The sequence below is a fragment of the Spodoptera frugiperda genome, chromosome 10 (assembly GCF_023101765.2).
Source record: "Spodoptera frugiperda isolate SF20-4 chromosome 10, AGI-APGP_CSIRO_Sfru_2.0, whole genome shotgun sequence".
Classification (NCBI taxonomy): Eukaryota; Metazoa; Arthropoda; class Insecta; order Lepidoptera; family Noctuidae; genus Spodoptera; species Spodoptera frugiperda.
Window position 1 is genome coordinate 6,730,106 of NC_064221.1, and position 20,677 is coordinate 6,750,782.

Consider the following 20,677-nt stretch of genomic DNA (forward strand, 5'->3'; position numbering starts at 1 on the left):
TAAATGGAACTTGTATTATCCCTGAGTATCACGAACGAAGACGTGAGTAAAGAACTAGTTTTATACGTATAATAAATAGTTATGCTCTAATACTCAAACACTACTCAACAACATGAAATTTTCAAAACTATTACACAAATAGATAGGATAAAATGTTTATGGTAAAATTGAGTAAAGTTTGAGTATTCGAGTTTTATTTGTATCCCAATCAAAATCCAAGCATCACTTACTTAATTATTAGGTATATACCAGTATACCTTATGTTCGAATTATTATGAGTTCACCTTCCTCTAACTGCCACTATGGGATAGTGACATCTATCGGCAGTTCACGTGAACTAATTAGATTTGTCAAGTAGCGCTTGAATCTTGAATAAGATTTTCAATAATTAATAAATTAATAAGGTGCGTTTTCACGCAAATTTTATATACATTAATAAAATAATAATAATTAATTAATTAAAATCGACATTCTATAAATAAATTCGCACATAACATCACAAAAGGTGAACCCAACGACATTTTTCTTGAATTTTTGGGCTCATAATATTATATTACTAAATGGAATTTGATTGTATTTGACTATTTAATAGATTTGTATCAGTGGGAAGGGCTATGATGTCATCTCTTGTGTAAGAATCTTAAAATTAATGATTATAATACAACCAAACAAAACAAGGATGATTTAAAATTTAAAGAAGAACATTGGTTCAAAATATTTAATTTCTTTTGTTAGTTCAAAAAAGTATTAATTTCATTTGCAATCATCCCTATTCATTGGTGGGTTTTAACACAGTACAGATGACGTCATTTTAGCCTTCTCTGATTGGCTAATGATAATTAAATAGCATTCATAACACAAAATTAAATACAGAAACTACTACTAGTATGACTTTCGAAAGCCTTTGTCCACTATTGGACTGTAAAGTCGAACGAGATAAAATAACATAAAAAATTAAAGAAACAGAAGCTTTATTGCCTAGCAATAAAGTTCACAAATCATTGCATAAAATTAATTGCAAGAACATAATAATAATAATAACAGTCACTTGAATAAAAATCAACTAAAACGTGAAACAAATAAAGTTGAATTTTGTATAACAGTGACAGAACAGTTCATATAAATAGCTCATCTTGTTGGAATCAGTGACACTGGAATTTCAACTTTGAGTTGTATAAGTTTAAGGTACAGACTCAATTTTGAATAAAAATCAACTAAAACGTGAAACAAATAAAGTTGAATTTTGTTTAACAGTGACAGAACAGTTTATATAAATAGCTCATTTCGTTGGAATCAGTGACACTGGAATTTCAACTTTGAGTAGTAAAGTTTAAGGTACAGACTCAATTTTGCTGTCATCTTTCTTGGCCTTACCTGATAGTTTGGAGTAGATTTCGTCGATGGTCTTGCCCCTAGTTTCAGGGAAATAGATGATTGTATAGAAGCAGGCGATGAAGCATATAGCAGCGAAGAATAGAAAGGTCCAGTGTATACCGATCATTTCACAGATGATAGTGAACCATTTCGTTTGAACGAAGTTGCTGAGCTTAGCGCACACGTTCGCGAAGGCTGATACGTTGCCACGGAGCTGGAATTAGAGAATGGTGTTGGTGATGAATTGGATTTTTTTTGAAAGGTGACGAATAAACAATGTCAATTTGGACCAATATTTTGAACAGGTTTGAGTTCCTGGTACCTATTGTTAATGTATTCATTGTAACATTAATTTTTAAATAGTAGCTCGATTAGAATAGATCCGTTCAATATTAAACTCTCTACAAACGTGTGGATTATGTGTAGGAGAGCCAGGCTTTCCCGACCGAAGTGATACCACGGCCTCACAGAAAACCGACGTGAAACAACGCTTGCGTTGTGTGAGTCAGGTTACCAGAGGCCCAATTATCCCCCTAATAAATCCCCGATTCCCCAACAACCCTTAAAAGCAACAGCTAGCAACGTACTTGTAATGCTTCGGGTTTTTCGGGTGTCCATGGGCGGCGGCAATTGCTCACCATCAGTTGATCCTTCTGCTCGTTTATCGGCTTATACCATAAAAAGGAAAATTCTCTTATGCAGAGAAGGCTCACAATCCAGCAGAAGACAATCACGGACTGTTCATGTTTTTATTAAATAACTTAAGAAGACAAATACTAACCTGGAACGTAAACAAATCCGTGATGATGATATATGATATAGGCTGGAACCCTGCAGCGTCAGCGAAGATGCAGAGACACATGGCGAGGACCGGCAGCCAGCCCGGCAGCCAGAACCCTGACGAGGTCATGTAGAACCATGCTGAGAGCACCACCATACCCACTCCTACGGCGAACGATGTTGTTACTAGTAGAAGCTGGAATAAGGAGATATAATGTGATTAGATATTTAGTATAGAACTGGTTTTTGAATTAGCTTTCATTTAGTAACAATTTGTTTGATTGAGAGTATTGAAGTTCGAGAGTAATGGGACGATAAAAACTTCATGGATAGAAGCATGATTAAGTGTGGGAGAGCCATGCTTAGACACGAATGGGCCGGCTTAATCGGGGTAATACCCCGTGGTATTACCCCTCACAGAAAACCGAAGTGAAATAACGCTTGCGTTGTGTGAGCGAGGTTACCGGAGGCCCTTTTCCTCCCTTCCTAAGCCGTCTATCAAAAGGCCACATCGTCATTGTGTGGGGTGTCCATGGGCGGCGGCGATTGCCTACCATCAGGTGAACCGTCTGTGTTACCGGCTTATAATCTTTAAATATTGTGTTACAATAAATTTGGTGTGGTATATTATCTGTGCGACAATCTCTCACAAATCATTGTTAAATACAAAGCTGTGTAAACACAGCCCACAATCCTGAACAATAGGATAGATGACTAATTTTTATTTAAATATCCGTTTTGTACATTATTTCAAAATATCAGACGCGTATTTTTCGCGAAATATCGCGTAACGTCACTTCTAGGTGCTTTTTATACGTAGAAATGACGTATTGGCTCCCACTTCTAAACTTTGATTCGTTTCATCTAAGTATTGTTATGACAAAAAAAATACGTGTCTAATAATTTTTCATTACCTGATTGACGGCCTAAATAGATTTTAAATTTTTATACCTCGTCATCATCCCTTTTTAAAAACATTTGTAAAGCGCTTCCTATATGAAATAACACACTCTTACATGAATTTTCTGATTTAAATCAAATTAAGGACTTAAAATAGTACTGGTTCTTTCCATTTAAATAAAAAAAACTACTCACCTTTCTACCAGTCTTCTCCACAATACAAGTAGCGATGATTGACCCCAACAACTGAACTACTCCGATCAACATAACTTGCTTGTTGGGACTAAGCTTCAAACTGATGGACTCCGAAGCCCGCTCGAAGACAAAACCCGCGTAGATCAGTACTATGAGGTATCCATCGAACTGTTGTGTGATTTTGATGATTATTGTGATGATGAACGCTTTGAATGTTGGTTTGTCTTGCCCTGTGGAAGGTAATTATGTTAGATATCAACATTATTGTCATAAGCAGAGGTGATTAGGCTACTAAAATTCCACTATGAGGGGTGATTTTACACCAAAGATGTGCTATGGTATGTTGCTGTGGATGCGGTTGGCTTCCACCAATTATGTTCATTGGTACACATAGCTTAGCAATGGTGGCTGGAAACGGTCACATAGTTTCACAGCTTACCTATTACATCTTCGTAACTTAGTTACATAGCACATCTCTGGTGGAAAAGCACCCTAAAACACAAGTCTGTCCTAATAATTTTCATATAGACCTTAAAAAAGTAATCTCTCCGTGAGACCTTGTAAACCATCCTGTATTCTGAACTATAGAAGAAAGCTCTACTACTTTCAAGTCACACGGGACTCATATTTACCAACAGCGCACGTGGCACTAATTATCCTACAATTCTCGTAAGTAAGTCGTATATTAGTCGTACGTAAATTATATGGAATCGTGTTTTCGCTTAATATAGGACTTAACATCAATCCTCAACTTTAACATACATATATTTATTTCTAAATAAACGCTGCAGTATTTTCGGCGTAGCAGAGGATTTTGCCAAGCCATTTAAGGTAGTGTAGTTTTAAAACAAAATACTTACAAATAATCTTCCAGACGGATTGCTCGTCAGCTTGCGTCTGCTTGTCTACCCTGACGATGCTCTCGATGTCCTGTTCTACACCGCGGTCCACCACGCTCACTCCTCGGAGCCACGCCAACACTGTTTTGGCTTCCTGTAATGTAGTAAAAGAAATTTGATTAAACTTTTTTCGACTTTAGTCAAAAAGAAGAAAACATCGCATAGTGTCACGTCTTCAAGCACACAAATGTACTGTAATGTACTGTCTCCCTTGTCAGAGGCAGAGACAATGGAACGCCAAATGCTACGAATCTTTTGCTTTAAACTTTGCTACGAATGTAAGATTAACTTCTTAAGAAAAAGTGTGCTCTTTATTCTATTCCAGCCTCTGCATTCCTTGTAAGCCAGTTTGTACAACAGTGCCCAATCATAAAAATCCGAAACTCTGAAGTTTTGCGCGCATACAATTACCTACTTCATAAGTTATGTTAAAATTTCCATCTAATATGGAGGTATTCTACATATAAAGGCACAATTGTAAACTCCATTAATTAATGAAGGATTTTCAAAAAACCTATTAACCGCCATACTCAGCGTCATTTAACGGTTACTTAATCCAGGCCTTAGCAATTGTTTTCGGAACTAAATCGTTACTAAGGAATAGTATAAGTAATCATTAAATGTCTCTGAATGCAACTTTATTGGGGACTCCCAACAAAGTTTTACATACTAAGAATTACACCTGCTTGACAATTTAAATGTGACCTCTCGTACAACGTAGCACTTTGATAACCTTTATATAATAGTCATGTGATCAATTGGAATATTCATTATTGTGAACTATAGGAGCTTGGCGTGAGTCAGCCTTATACATATATTATTTCAACTATAGTATAATTTTGAATATCTTAAGGTCCTATACAAAATATAACGTGATGGTACATAAGTGTGGGAGAGCCATGCTTCGGCATGAATGGGCCGGCTCGACCGGAGTGATACCACGGCCTCACAGGATACTGACGTGAAACAACGCTTGCGTTGTGTTTCGTTGTGTGAGTGAGGTTACCGGAGGCCCAATTCCCTTCCCAATCTTCCCCATCCCCGATTCCCGAACAACAACCCTAAAATTCCTAACTCCCAAAAAGCCGGTAACGCACTTGTAACGCCTCTGGTGTTTCAAGTGTCCATGGGCGGCGGCGATTGCTTACCATCAGGTAATACGTATGCTAGATAACCGGCATGTTTCATAAAAAAAAATCAACACAAAGAAACCACATCGCCTAGGTATAAAATATCTAATAATACGATACTATGATTCTTACGGAACTGAATTATTTAAATGGATCTTAAAATAAATATTATTATGTTTCCTATAAATCTAGGAAGTGTTCAGTATTTACCATTTCTCATTGATATTATTTTATATATATTTTATCGACGCAGTTATAGAGCGTCATATCTAGTATTTTTATAATAATAGTATTTTTATTGCAAACTTAATAGGTTTGTAGCTTGAGTTGAGGATTTAAATTCAAATTCTTGGGTCTTTAAAGATTAAATAGTAAAGCAGAGATACATATATTTAATAGGGTAGATGACTAATTTTTATTTTAATGTCCGTCTTGTAGATTATTTTAAAATATTTGACATTTTTTATTTTCTTACGGAAACAAATACTTTCGATTTCAACGATAATATTGATTTAAAATATCGCGTGACGTCAGTTATACGTAGAAATGACGTAGTTAGCTACCAGTTCTAAACTTCCTTATTTTCTTATAAGTACGACAAAAAAAATACGTGTCTAATATTTTTACTGGACTAAATAGATTTTTAATGTTTATACCCTTTTAAGATCCCAATAAATTGTAACAGATTACGCCCGGTATATTTTGATTCCCTATATGAAATTGGATGCATTCCATTTGGAAATCAACTAAATCCGGTGATCGGACCCGAAATCAAGTATCAATAGCTAAATATTATTAGATAGATACATATACAAAGGCCTTGAAAGATAAGGGTCTTTTATTTTTATTTTATTGTCATTAATTAACTTTTCTTTCATCGTTTTCTTTATTACCTACTGCACTATTAATAAAATTAATTTCCAATTTTAAATCAATCTCCAGCTTGTTTATATTTCTGTGTTTGTAGGTCGTAGTATATTAACTGATCGTAGTTTATAAAAGAGTGCTTGATTCAATTATCATGTAGCTACGAATTTTAAAATATCAGAAAAATATAAATATCGTTTTGCTTAAGTCAGGGTTTAAATCCTTTTTTCAGAAGTTTCGTTTGAGACTTGAAAGACTGGAAAGGACGGCGGCATGGTTGGTGCAGTGTCTAAGCAATTGGTTCCCTTATACAACGTGTCGCGAGTACCACTGCACAAAATACCTCTTTGTGTGAGTGTGTGAGATAAATTATATTTTTCTAGATCTGAGTGTGATATGTATTTTAGATTTCAGCCATGATCATCCCACTGCAGGATATATTGTGATATGTATGTGAAATGTATGTTTATAAATGCACCAAGACGCCAACACGACGCAGAGAAAATCCTACACCTAGACCAAAGTGTCTTAAAAAATAAAATAGGCTACTCACATCAACTTTTCCTTGCTTGACGAGGTATTCAGGTGTCTCTGGCATGGCGAGGAAGATGAAGAAGATCACGGTGGGCACTAGCAGGCCGAGCCACAGCATTGTGTTCACGCTCAGCACATCCGCACCGATGTAGCTCATCAGGTAACCGATGTTTCTGGAAGATGGAGTTATATAAATAAGAGGTTACAGGTTGGCGCGGTGGCAGGGCAACTGGCTGTCGTGCAACGGGTAGCTGGTTAGATTCCCGCACGGAGCAACTCTTTGTGTGATCCACAAATTATTGTTTCGGGTCTGGGTGTCATGTGCATGTGAAATTGAAAATGTTTGTAAACGCACCCACGACACAGGAGAAAATCCTAATGTCCACACATTAGGATTTTCTACGTTTTAAAAAAAAGAAAGAAAAATATAAATATAGTCCAGTCATTTGGTAGTTTTACCTGGAAAGTTTTCCGGGAGTTTTGAAAATTGGTGAATTTATAGATTTGGGTATGCTCTTTTCGAATTTCAACTTTGCCACCTCGTACAACCGCCGCTCGCGCCGCCATATTGAAAAAATGGCGGCTAAAAATGGTTTTTTATTAATATCTCCGTTCCGACGCATTTTACGAAAAAATATTTATCTACAAAATTAAACTAGAAAAATTTTCCTACAATTTATGTATTGGTAACTTTTTCATAAAATCAATAGTTTTTGGCGTACGAGCGCCGCAAAGTATTATTCATCTGCACCACCACGTGTACAAACAATGTGTTTTTTTAAATGTATCAATTCTTAAAAACTAATTATGATATCTAGTTCAAACCAATTTTCTTTGAAAGTTTCCATTAAAATCTGCAGCATATATTTTTTTTAGTTTTCTTACTCACTTATTTTAAAAGTTAGAGGGCAGGACACATTCGATAGACCTCATTTTTCCACTTTGGAAGTGTCTATTTTTCAAACAATTGATTTTGACGAAAAATGGTTTTAGGAACCATGACGTATTTTTAATGGCCTATCCGTAGATAACCATCACGGATAGGTTAGACGAAAAAAAATTTTTTTGAAGAGGTGCAGTGACCGCGTGCTCTCCGCCCTCTATCTCGGAAACGGTGCACCGTATAAAAAAAAAGTTTTGACAAAAGTTGTAGAGAATTTTGTATTCTACAATATTGGTATTAAATGCAAATACCAAAAACCCATAGGAAATGAGATATTTCCAAAAAAGCGCAAAGAAACGTTTTTTGGGACCTTTGGACCTTAAAATTTAATAGTTGCTTACACCCTACCATATGTAGGTTTTGAGACAAGTTTCAGGCAGTCAATATACAAGTATATACAAAATTACAGCTGGGTATTTCAAATTCCGAGGTGAAATCCTAATTTGACTGGACTAATAATACTTTGCGGCGCTCGTACGCCAAAAACTATTGATTTTATGAAAAAGTTACCAATACATAAATTGTAGGAAATTTTTTCTAGTTTTTTTTTTGTAGATAAATATTTTTTCGTAAAATGCGTCGGAACGGAGATATTAATAAAATACCGTTTTTAGGCGCCATTTTTTCAATATGGCGGCGCGAGCGGCGGTTGTACGAGGTGGCAAAGTTGAAATTCGAAAAGAGCATACCCAAATCTATAAATTCACCAATTTTCAAAACTCCCGGAAAACATTCCAGGTAACCCCCTTTTTATCTACCAAATGACTGGACTATAAGAGACGTACTATTATTATGATAGTATGTATGATTACGTCAGTATTTATATATTTATTTTATACAAATAGAACAAGACGAAAATGACTATATATAAGTATCTATTACATCATCGGTAACCCCCAAAGGTATATATTTTTATGTATATTTTTAATGTTACATTTAGTTTTGTTAGTATGTCATTTTTTTATTGTGCGCACAACTTCTCAAAACCGCTGCAACTCCTGTTAGCCAGGATCTACAGTAGATACAACCACGAAAATACCGGAACACTGAAGTCTAGTCCGGCGCGTCCTAGGGATATGAATAACTGGCTTGGATTCCGCAACGAAATAAATCAGAAGATATTATTAGAATAGAAGAAAAAGAAAACGATAGTTTCCACTTTTCTCGGTGAATTTAATGCAGAAGACAGAATGACTTAAGCTTAAAGGCACAAAAGAGACTGCACTTAAAACTAAATGGGTCCTATGCGTGATCTGTTTTACTTGCTTCCAATAATAGGTATGGTTTGTCTATTGCCATACATCGAATGTAATTCCACAGTCCGAGCTACTGAGTTACATGCAGACATTTTCTTCCTAAATACTTCATTAATAGTTTGCCCTACTAGGGAATAGGACCCGAGGACCCTTTGCTAGGTATTCCCACTTGTCGCACATAAGACCCTTCGACCAATGAGACCGATGAGTAAAGTATAAAGTAAGTGTGGTGTGTGTAATGTATGTATTATGTTAATGTAATATTATGCCAGCCTCATCTAGTTATTTAAGAGAGTGACGTGTAAAAGAGTTACATTGTAACCTATTTGCAAAATAAATATCATATATCAATGGTCCTATGAGGGTGACATGACATAGTCACTGTATGATTAAAGCCTCTAATTTATTTAAATAAAGATTTAAAAAAGTGTTTGTATAGAAAAAGCTTTTCCATTTAAGAAATAAAGTGATGATTACATTGTCTACAATGTAGATAGTACCTACGATACTACAATCATGATTAGGTATTCTCTAAGCGAAGCGGTGTCGTCGTTACGTCATCAAATAATCTGGTCAAGTCTGTTCGTTGAACTGGTCGGTGTAAACAAAGTGATGCATTTTATTTGTTGCTTATAATGTTTTAAAAAGAAGAAATTAATGTTCATTTTATTTATACCTATATTTTTATTTATTTATATCACATTAAAATGTTGTTATGGTTTTCCATCAAAGATGTGCTATGCTACGTTGTTGATGATGTGTTTGGTTTCCACCAATCTTATTTATTGGTGCATATAGCTTAGAACTGGTGGACTCAGTTAAGCTATGTTTTTTATATGGAAAGATGCGTGCTATGGATGCGTACTATGTGTGTGTGCTGTGGATGGATTCCCTACTATCGATACATCGCATACTCGAGTTGCGCATCTTCCTTACAGCTTAACTAATAAATCTTCGTAGTATAGCTACATAGCACATTTCTGGTGGAAAAGCACCCTCATATACCGATAAATTGTATCCCACCTACAACATACCTATCCTTTGATTAGATAAAAGGATAGGGTAATTATGGTGGTCCAAAAACTTAACAGAACCATACATATAAAAGCGCGGATACCCATTGAACTCGAGATATTTTACTCGACAGTGATAGGTATTTACAAGGAGTAGACCAACAACGCAGTCTCCAAAAATGCAAAAAAATAATAATAATAAAGGCATCCGTTATCCAAATCAGAATTCACAAACTGTAAATTTTATGGTATTTTCGGTATCACACACACATACACTCCCACACAATATCTAGAATGGTCTTATTCTAGACTTAGATAACTTGTGCAGCAGGTTTAATACAGTTATGCATATTATACATAGTATGCATTATGTACTAGAATCAGGTATACATAACATACATGACGTCATTCGTTTTTTAGAAATCCCGGACTGGTATGCAAAAGTGCACTGCGCATATTTATGTGGCATGTCGCCCAATTTTCATATATAGAGTCAGGCGTTACTTTGCGGAAATCCATGCTACACTAACAACGCAACATCACGCCTTTTATCCTCTAAGGCGTAGGCAGAGGTTCACATTACGGCAGGTACACTAATGCTACACTAACAATACAATAAATATGTAGTTTTCATTCAGCTACGGAGAAGAGCATTTAATTGAGGTATGCGACCCAATTTTCAGTTAATAATGTAATTTTAATGAGTTAAAATCTCCTAAAGTGATACCAAAGCCATAGTATCGATCTCTGGGGTCGACCAAAATCTTTTTGACTATTGTCGTCTTCTTTGCGTACATATCATCGTCAAACCGATTCGTACACGACCGCGTTCACGTTTCTTGCACTGGACTAAAATATAACTAGTGAAAAGTGCACTATAATATGTACACTTCTGCCTACCCTTCCAGTACTAAATAGCTATAACATTGTGTTATGTAAATTACGTACACAGTTGAAGGTTACATAGCTCATGGCTCAGGAAAATATGAGAACAAACACAGTACCAACTTTAATTAAATCATGTAATGAATTAATTTATAGATGATCAATAATCATTTAATTTTCCTACCATCATTACTTAGTCTAAGGTCTTGATTGCGATTACTTTGTTAATGTTATACTCAGTTAGTTAATGCTTTAATTGATTTACTAATTGAAGACCTAATTGGTGCAAAAACATTGTGTTTCACAATGTAACGTTCAAAGTTAAAAGAAAATAGTGACTTATATCACTCTCTAGCCTTCGAACATAAAAACCAATTTGTGGTATCATCCCGTTCTGCCCTTACAGAAAGATAAACAAAACAAGGATCTGGATTTAAAATAATTAACATCATTTCGGGTGTCAGGGTTTGCGCGACGATCTCCGGCCACCGTAAGTGCGGGTCTCCGGACGGTGAGCAAGGGTAGCTCGCCGCCCGACCGCCAGACCTAAGGCGGGAAGTCATTGAATGACCTGCCCCCTTCAAAAAAGTAACATAGTAAATTCACATTACTATAGGTGATCGTTTGTTTTGTTGTTCTAGTGATCCCAATCGCTGAAAAAGAAGATACTCGAATATTGCGCTTAATCCAAGTAACTTAAAGTAGGAGTAGAAAGAAGAAGTTTACTTACCTATTCAAAATAAGCAGAGATCCCAAAGCCCCTCGTAGATCAATATCACTGATCTCCTTCAGATATATAGGCAGGACGATGTAGCAGGAGGAGCAGGGTATACCGGCGACTGCGCGGGCCAGGATCAGTGCCCACGGCTCCAGACTCAGCAGCTTGATCTGCCAGTAGATCTGTGGATAGGAGAAATGATATGAGAATTAAAAATGGATTACTAAAATGAAATCATGGTAACAACCTAGCTTGCACCTCGCGGGCGACGCGCTGTAAGCACAGAACTTCAAGTATTTATTTCAATTAATCCTTAATTAGGCACTTTTGAAACGTCAAATTGAATTGTCTGTCTAGCTGTCGGTGAAGCTAGCTCGGCCAGAGGTAGCCAAAATTCGAAACAACGCTGTGTCGGAGCTGAGCCGGAGCTGTGCCGTTAAAGTGTGATACGACTTTAAGGTACATTCTAGCTAGGAGAATTTAGGATATCCGCAATAGTTGAATATGAAGAGCTGAAGTTCAGTGGCGTAATTTTGAAGAATCTAAATATTCTACTCGTATATTTAGCCGGGAACAGAAAGTGCTTATGATGTCTTAAAGAAATTCGAAAATCCAGTAAGAGTTTGTCAATCACCATGAAGCAAATAATCCTAATCTAATACTGTGAAGCAAAAACTTTTTAAATTACATAATAGTATTCAATTAAATGGCGGATAAGGTGAATACCCTTTTTAATGTATCGTGAACAAAATTAGTATGTAATGCTAAAGCAAAAGAAAGATAAGAACAAAAATACGCTACAATTGAAGCCATAGTGTTGTTTTTAGTCATAAATATCGTCCAATACAGAAATGTAGGACATTTCAAGGTATAGCGTGCGTTAACTATAAGACAAAGTGTAATTACATTTAAATAAACACAAAAGGCAATAAAACGTATACTGCAGAACTTATTAATAAAGATTTTGGTGTTAGATACATATTTATATTTCATTATAAACTATTATAAAGGTGATAAAAAAAGATTGAATTATAATGTAACAAACAACAATCTTACTGCCGAAAGAGATTAAAAACTCTCAATATTTTTTTGATATATCGTCCGGGTAAACAAATGTAGTACAATTTGTATCATAAAAAAATCAGTAAATAAAGAAGACAATCAAATCCCAAGAGATAATCCATTAACACCTAGAAAAGACGAAATAAATACAACTAACAAAAGGCATAAACAAGAAAAATCTACCAAAAAAGATATAAAAAGACAAGTTAATCAAGAAGAAGATATACAATACAAAGTAACTAATGATAGGAAGGAAGGAAATGACAAAGTTCAATACACTTTACTTTTTTTAAACGCCCAAGTTTCACGCTTCAATTACTTTCAATAGCAGCACCCATTATTTGTAAATGAGAAGAATGAGGTGTTAAAAAAATGGATCGGAATTTTTCTCGCGACTTTTTTCGGATTAGTCTAAGGCTTTTGATAGTGTTAATCAAGTAATTGTGTTCATTGTTTGTGAAAAAAAGTTTTGTATTGTGTGTTGATTGAAATTTAGCACCGTTGTGCTGCGTTGTTTAAAGATAGTTTATCTGTTGTATTTTAGCTATAAGTCATCCGTGTAACTTAAATAAATAAATAGATAGTAATTTGTAGCACAGGATTGTTGTATTTGTAGGTTTAAGTATTGAGTACGATATTCTGAGTTTTGGATGGAGATTTAAAATAAGCATAGAATTCCTGCGCGAATTAGAATTAGCGTGTTTTAAAAACTGTCGGTGTAAGCACCGAAATATTTAAATATACAAAAGGATAGAGTAGCAATTTAAATCGAAAATTTGTCGTTATAAAGTTCTAGAATATTTATGGAAATTCTATTCGTTAGGTATTTTGTAAAACGAGAAAGTTTTTTTATTATACGCAAAATGGGATAAATTTAAAATAGCTGATGCATTAAAGGCATAGTTTATTGAGGAAAAAGATAATATTTCGTGAATTCCAAAGTCCTAAACAATTTATAAACTGGAAAAACCTGATATCGGTCATTTACTTCAAAACTTTTTTCTATTTTTGTGGGGATTTCAGATTTTTTTTTTCATAATTTGATTAGCATACGAGTGTATTCTAGATTAATAAATCATTGTTATTTTATTTTACTTTTTATTTATTTTTTTATTTGTAGATAAGTTGCTTTTGAATACCTCTTTTAGATTCCAATATTTGTTCCATGTATTTTGTACTTTGTAATTCATTATTTATTTTGTCCAAACTGATCCTTTTTCTTAGGTAGATGTAACTTGCTGTATATTCTAGTGGATTATTGTTTATTTTTATTGTTTTATTAAATTGTCTTATTTTAGCCTCTTGTATAGATACAATAGAAAATAAATTGTGTTTCGTTTGAATCCACGTTTTGGGCACAAGACGGGGTAAAGGTAGGAAGCTACCTCCACCAAGCTAGAGAAATTCTCATCAGACAAGATCAGAAGAGTCATTGTCGTATAATTTTGGGAATTACTTTTTGGAAAAGAGCTTTTTGAGATTTCATCATTTCTAAGTTACGTGTGATATCATCAATCAAAAGAGTGTCATTATATTTGTATACAACGTCATATATTGAACATATAGTTATCGTAATAAGGTGCTAAATTAATACAGATATGCTTTAATTTTGGGCATGAGTAGCATTAGCTAAGAGGTGCTAACTCTTTCCTTATTTGGTTTACATAACAAACTATGCTAATCATTTTGCAGTTCATTTAAAATATGTTGATAAATAATGACGTCAGTTTTGTGGTTACGGAAAAGTGCACTACACCAAAAAAAGTCTCAGTAATGTTTTGTTTCGTATGTCAAAAGTCAAAAAAGTCAAATGTAAGTTACTCCTTAGTACATCAGCTACCTGCGAATAAAAATCCCGTCAAAATCGGTCCAGCTAATTCAAAGATTAGTTGGGACAAACAGATAGACAGACAGGCAAAAAAATAATAATAATGTTATTTTGCTACATGTATCGTTTTCGTTTCGTATTCGTTATTCGTATTCATAGGCATGTAGTAAAAAGCGGTTATATCAACGTGACAAACGGACACTCCATTTTTATTTATTAGTCTAGACTAAATTGTGATTTATTTTTATTTCTGCATTTTTTTTATTCCAAATTACTTGTTTTTTTTAAGAAACACTAAACGGTAGGCGGTCTACGGTCGACGGCCGGTAAACGAGCCCCAACCCGCCCAAGAAGACTTCAAACACCAGAGGCGTTACAAGTACGTTGCCCGCCTTTTGGGGTTAGGAATTTGAGGGTTGTTGGGGAATCGGGGATTGGGAAGGGGGGAATTGGGCCTTCAGTTGTGTTCGACATACGAGTAGTATGCCTTTTTTTCTGTACTTCCTAATCTATCTTTCCTGTACTCCCTATCAGTACCCTTTTTTTGAGTGGGGAAAATCATCCAATGACTTCTCCCGCCTTGGGCGAGGCGAGAGGGAGTGTCAGACTCTTACTGACTAAAAACCACCCCGTTCCTTCTCCTGCTTTTCGAGCCGGAGCCCCGGTAAACCCGCTAGGTAGTCCGCAGCTCCGGATTGCTTTATGCATAAAGTAATCAAAACGACGACGCGTTCGGCACTCTGATTAGCCGGCTTGAATAAACCAACCAATCAGAGCGCGGGAAACGCCGTAAAACAAACTCATACTAAGGGTACAGAAGTCATCCTAATACAAACTTCTTTTTTTCTTCATCAGTTAAATATACAACTGTGTTACTAGTTCCTACAGTATCTACAACTAAAGTTCAATCCAAGTTCATATGAAATGAAGCTAATTTTAGAATTCTATGTTTGCATCGATCGGTCCATTCTGCAGTTCACCTGCATTATCAGTTGGATTTACATTTATTATTATTTTATTCTCACGTAAGTAGATGCTACAGCACGTTTGTATGGATGTTATTTTAAACCGTGACCTTTGAGTTAATCGAAGCACGATGTTTTTTTTAGAGCAGTCAGATAGGAAATGCGCAACTTATCTAGTTTTGAGTGTTATTTTGTTCAACAAAGAGCCATCAGACCACCACAGATGGGGCTCAATAGGGCTAATGCTTTATCCGGAGCTGCTGACTAACTAGCTGGTTTACCGGGGCTCCGGCGCAAAAAGCAGGAGTACGAACGGGGTGGTTTTTAGTCAGTCAGTAAGACACTCTTTCTTGCCTCGCCCAAGGCAGGAGAAGTCATTGGATGATTTTTCGCCACAAAAATAAAAAAAAGGTAAGGGCTACTGTTCATGTTGCGTCATTTCGTCAAAGATGATAGCGGCAGAGTTGACGTTGCCAGTTCGTGGACAATTTTCATTGTTTCTAAGCAAGATGCAAACATTTGTCATTTGTAGGCCGCCTATTGTTTTGATGCATGCATTTATCAAATGACGTAATGCGAGGTAGGCCTTAAGAAGTTGTTAATAGCTTGACACGTGTCACACGTCTTTATCAAGAAATGTTTATTGCATGTTTCTGTCGGATCGAGTGAGACTGTCACATCAATTAGGTGTAATTAACGTTCGGGTCTAAAATCAGTGTGGAAGGGCCATACTTCGCCACGAATGGGCCGGCTCGACCGGAGTGATAGCACGGTCTTACAGAAAACCGAAGTAAAACAACGCGTGTGTTATGTTTTGTTGTGTGACTGAGGTTACCGGAGGTCCAATTACCCCCCTTCCCAATTCCCGATTCCCCAACAAACCTTAAAATCCTAACCCGCAAAAGGCTGGCAAAACACTTGTTACGCCTTCGATTGGTGGAACTTTGGTGTTTCGGGTGTCCAAAGGCGGCGGCGATTCCTTCCCATTAGGTGATCCGTCTGCTCGTTATGTTACTCCTTACGTTCTGTTTATGTTTTTTTCTGTAAATTGCTCTGTGGCAAGTTTAGCCTTGCATACCCCTGATAGCGAAAAGGGTCTAATTTGGTGTCAATGCAATGTTATCAAAATGAAACCGGATTTCCTAAGTATACGGTTATGTAGTAAATAGTCTTTGTTTTTATTTCAATTAATGATGTGCCAGGCAAAATAATTTTGTCGCTGATAGACAATTGAAAATATTTATGGCCATGAAGCTTACCTTTAACCCGCCTTTGGCAACCTACTTATATGTCTGTTAAACCGGGTAGTTTAAAAACTAAGAATATTTTTTACACTGTATATCGAATTACGTTGCAATTTCGAGTAGCTGACACATGCCCGAATACTCAAACGCTACTCAATTTTAAAACGCTCTCAAATGTAGTTCTGTTCCTATCAATTCTTTATAAAATGACAGAGATAACACGATATTTAAGTACAACTTAAAATTGAGTAGCGTTTGAGTATTCGGGCGTTAATGCACGACTTCTACCATTAGTCCATCCCGCAACTGCGACGCGAGCGTTTTATTTTTATGTTCTATTGCCTTTCTTTTATTTAATGTCATTTTATGGCTTTTCTTTGTCAATGTCCTATTTTATATCAGAGAGCACAAAATGTTTGAGGCAGAACGAAGTTTGCCGGGTCAACTAGTATCTAATATAATCCATTCTGTCATAGCACACAGCTTATTATTGTACATAAAGTACATATGATTATGTTATATTTTACATAAAATCATTACTTATGTCGTCACCTCGGAGAGACTTTGTTCGGCTCACGTAATTGATATTGTTATTATAATGAGTGGCATTAAAACAGGTCTTGTGATAATTATATTACTAACAAATTAACTCATTTAAATAGACATATACATATATCTATATATATATATATACATTTATTATATGTGTGAGCTACAATTGTTTTCAACTAAATTGTTCATTTTGTGGTTTCATTAGCTACTTTGATATGTTGAATGTAATATATGTATAATAAAAATAAAACTACGTTTAAAAAAATACCGACTTCCTTAAACTAGAAACCAAGAAATTACTATTATTCATTGTACTGCCTGTGTCTACCCACTGCTAGTTTTAGTTTTAGCGTTTAGAATTTGGTGCCACATAGAAAACACAGATTCCTTAGCAGTTCGCACAAGGAAGCTTGAAGAGAAGCACTTCGTGCGAGTGGGTGTGAAATGTACCATGAAGCAGTGGTGCTTTGCTAATTGGCTTGTGGTCTAGAGTTAATTGTCTTGGAGTTTTAGAATATTATAACTTTAATACCTTAACTTAAAGTTATTTGTGAACTGTTAAGTAACATTTTAATGTTATTTTTGGTATTAGATATACTAATAGCTGTCCATTATTTGTTGCAACCTATGGAATTTAATGATGAAGGTCCCAGCAAGCCTTTGGATGCAGGTCCATATAAAACTATTGAGGGATATGCAGATAAAGACTAATTAATATATTTGAATATTTACAAAACAAAGTCTCTATACTCTCGAAAAACATAACCCTCCTTCTGGCGCAGTCGGGTAAAAACAACAGTAATTTCTAATAAAAAAACTTTCTAAACCTAATAGTTGCATCTAGAATGCTCTTTAGCTGCTAAATGCGCAGTCGATTTTGTTCTAGCATATAATTATTTTATTTTTGGTTATTTATCCTTCATAGTATTTAATTATTAAACAACTCGTGGATGTTAGTGGAAAAACCAAGTTCGTTATTAATAAAAGTATACTAACTTGAATATATTATTTTGATTCGCAAAATTACATTTTACGCTTCATACCTACTACGTAAATTAATAGAACGTCACCCCTTTTTTATGCATGAAGGCATTTTTTTTATGAATAGAATATTATGCAACTCGTCTGTTTTATTAATACGTAAACTGAGGTGTTGTGATGTCTTATTTTTCTTTCTAGAACAACTTTTTTGTTGTATAGGTCATCCTATGACCATACAATTCTATTTTTTTGAGGATCATCTAATAACTTCTCCACCTTTGGGTGAGGCGAGAGAGAGTGTCAGGCTCTTAGTGACTAAAGCCGTTTCTATTCCTTTTTTCGAACCGGAGCTTTGGTAAACCCGCTAGCTAGTCAAAGCTCTACTACTGAAAAATGCGTATTGGCTATACGCATTTTTAAATGCGTTCTGAAAACACGATATATCTTTATATATATGTATAATTCTTCTGTAAGTGTGTATGTAACTTCTCTTAAGCGACTGGACCTATTTTGATGAAATTTTTTGTGTGTGTTCAAGGGGATCTGTGAATGGTTTAGATTCACAATTTTGTCCGCTGGACAATGTGATTTTAATTAATTTTTAAATTTTCAAATTAAAGACGTGTAGACAGGACAACGTCTGTCGGGTCCGCTAGTATAATATAATATGGCACTGGTCTAATATGTGAGGTTACTAATACCACAAATATTTACTTGCCAATTAATAATCACCATGAACAAATTAACAGGTTTGTAATGCTAACACGACTTTTATCGGAAACCGTATAATTTTATTTCATTAACCGTGCACCCTTATCAGTGCATAGTGAATTAAACTGTGAGTATGACTGATAAAGCGGGCTAGTCCATAATCTTGTAATTAGGAATTTGTCAAGGTGAACTAGTAGCCCGTCATATTATGGTTGGCTTTTATGAATTATGGATTCGATTCGGCGGTTATTAGACGCGTATTTTATGCGATTTAAGGCTCGTTTTTGAGTTATATCGTATGAACTTTTGTGAGAAACGGTATTAGTTCATGTTTTGTACGTCACAAAGTGTCTCTGTCACCATAGAAGATGCTCGCGACTGTCAATTGCTGATTTGAGCCTCCTCCATGTAAAAGCGTTTGCCGTAGTTGTAGTACAGATTATGTAGAATATTTAGTAGATCATAACATTGTACGAGCATGGTGATTAACACTCTAACTTCTTCGTACGATGAGAAGCTTTTCGTCAGCAGTGGCCACTTATAGGCTGTTGATGTTGATGAATAAAATGTAGCTTATAGCGTTTTTGATGTGTGTAAAAAGAGAAAAGAAGGCTTTTTGACGGACAACATGCCATTATAAATTAACCACTAAACCTATGAATTATAAATAGTGTGTGTGTATAACTCTTGAGTTTGTTTCGGCATTTCTTCTCTAGTAGTCCGATAGGAAATGCCGGCCTCATCTAGTTATTTAAGAAATTAACGTGTAAAAGAGTTACATTGTAACCTATTTGCAAAAATAAATATCATTTATCATTTAGTGAAATGACTCAAAATATAATAAAAAGGTCCACTTACAATTAAAGACAGAGTTGTGACTAGGGTCATCAGTTTTCTTCCAAATCTGTCGGTGAGATAGCCCATGGGGGCTCCAAAGATGATGGCGGTGATGTAGGTGACTGAGGCCATCCAGGAGATATCGGAGCTGGTGTAGGGTTTCGGTGAAGGTCCATCATCAGACTGCAGCACTGATATCATGGGCGATAACCAGCCTTGCACCATACCGAAGCTTAGCAGCGGAATTGTAACTAAGGGAGAAAAGAGAAAACAATATGTTAGACAAAATGAATACTGATAAATATATTCTGGCGCTGGAAGTGGAGATGGTTGGTGGAGTAATGGAATAGGTGAATAGTGGTCAGGTAGATACAATAGAGCATTGCCAATATTACATAGAACGAAGGGATGGTAAAGTAAGTCCAGTCGGATATTGTAGTTTAGAATGAAAAGGTTCTGTTTTATCGGAGAGACAGCCGCTGCTGCCTGGTCTCTGTCCAATGTGTAGTTGCTAATATTACATAGAACGAAGGGATGTTAAGGAAAGTTCAGACGGAAATTGTAGTTTAGAATCAAATGGTTCAGGTACATAGGAGAAACAGAGATCACTGCAAAAAACGCCGTGCCCTGTCCGTGCCGTTTACCAGAACGTCATGTGACCGATACAATGATTATGTACCACTATTTTATTGCATTGTGTACATTAAGGATTAAATAAATAAATAAAAATTATGATGATGATAATCAATTTGGAAGTTCACAAACACAGCAATGTCATACTTATGTTGTTTTTAATAAGGTCGTTAATAGACCCACATTTTGAGGGCATAAAATAAACCTTAATGAAAAGTGAAATAAACTGCGGTGAATAACTAATATTATTATGGTAATAAAATACCGAACTATGCATCTAAGATGCGTCATAGCTAATAGTTTTGTTATTCAAATATGTGACCAAAATAAAGCAAAATTAATCTTTTACAGGTAAAGGTAAAGTTTATTT

The 20,677-nt window shown here is 35.5% G+C and overlaps 1 protein-coding gene across 1 annotated transcript in view; it reads right to left on the reverse strand.

Annotated features, from left to right (window-relative positions):
* Positions 1–1,264: 1,264 nt before the first annotated feature.
* The window catches only part of LOC118277493 (facilitated trehalose transporter Tret1), a 33,575-nt gene continuing 14,162 nt past the window's right edge, over positions 1,265–20,677 (reverse strand). Inside the window, exons 2-8 of the mRNA XM_035596318.2 lie at positions 19,696–19,925; positions 11,507–11,676; positions 6,699–6,852; positions 4,110–4,242; positions 3,250–3,479; positions 2,156–2,350; positions 1,265–1,588 (exon numbers count right to left, since the gene is read on the reverse strand). Coding sequence (XP_035452211.1) covers positions 1,331–1,588; positions 2,156–2,350; positions 3,250–3,479; positions 4,110–4,242; positions 6,699–6,852; positions 11,507–11,676; positions 19,696–19,925 — 1,370 coding nt within the window. The 3' untranslated portion in view covers positions 1,265–1,330. The remainder of the gene's footprint in view (positions 1,589–2,155; positions 2,351–3,249; positions 3,480–4,109; positions 4,243–6,698; positions 6,853–11,506; positions 11,677–19,695; positions 19,926–20,677) is intronic.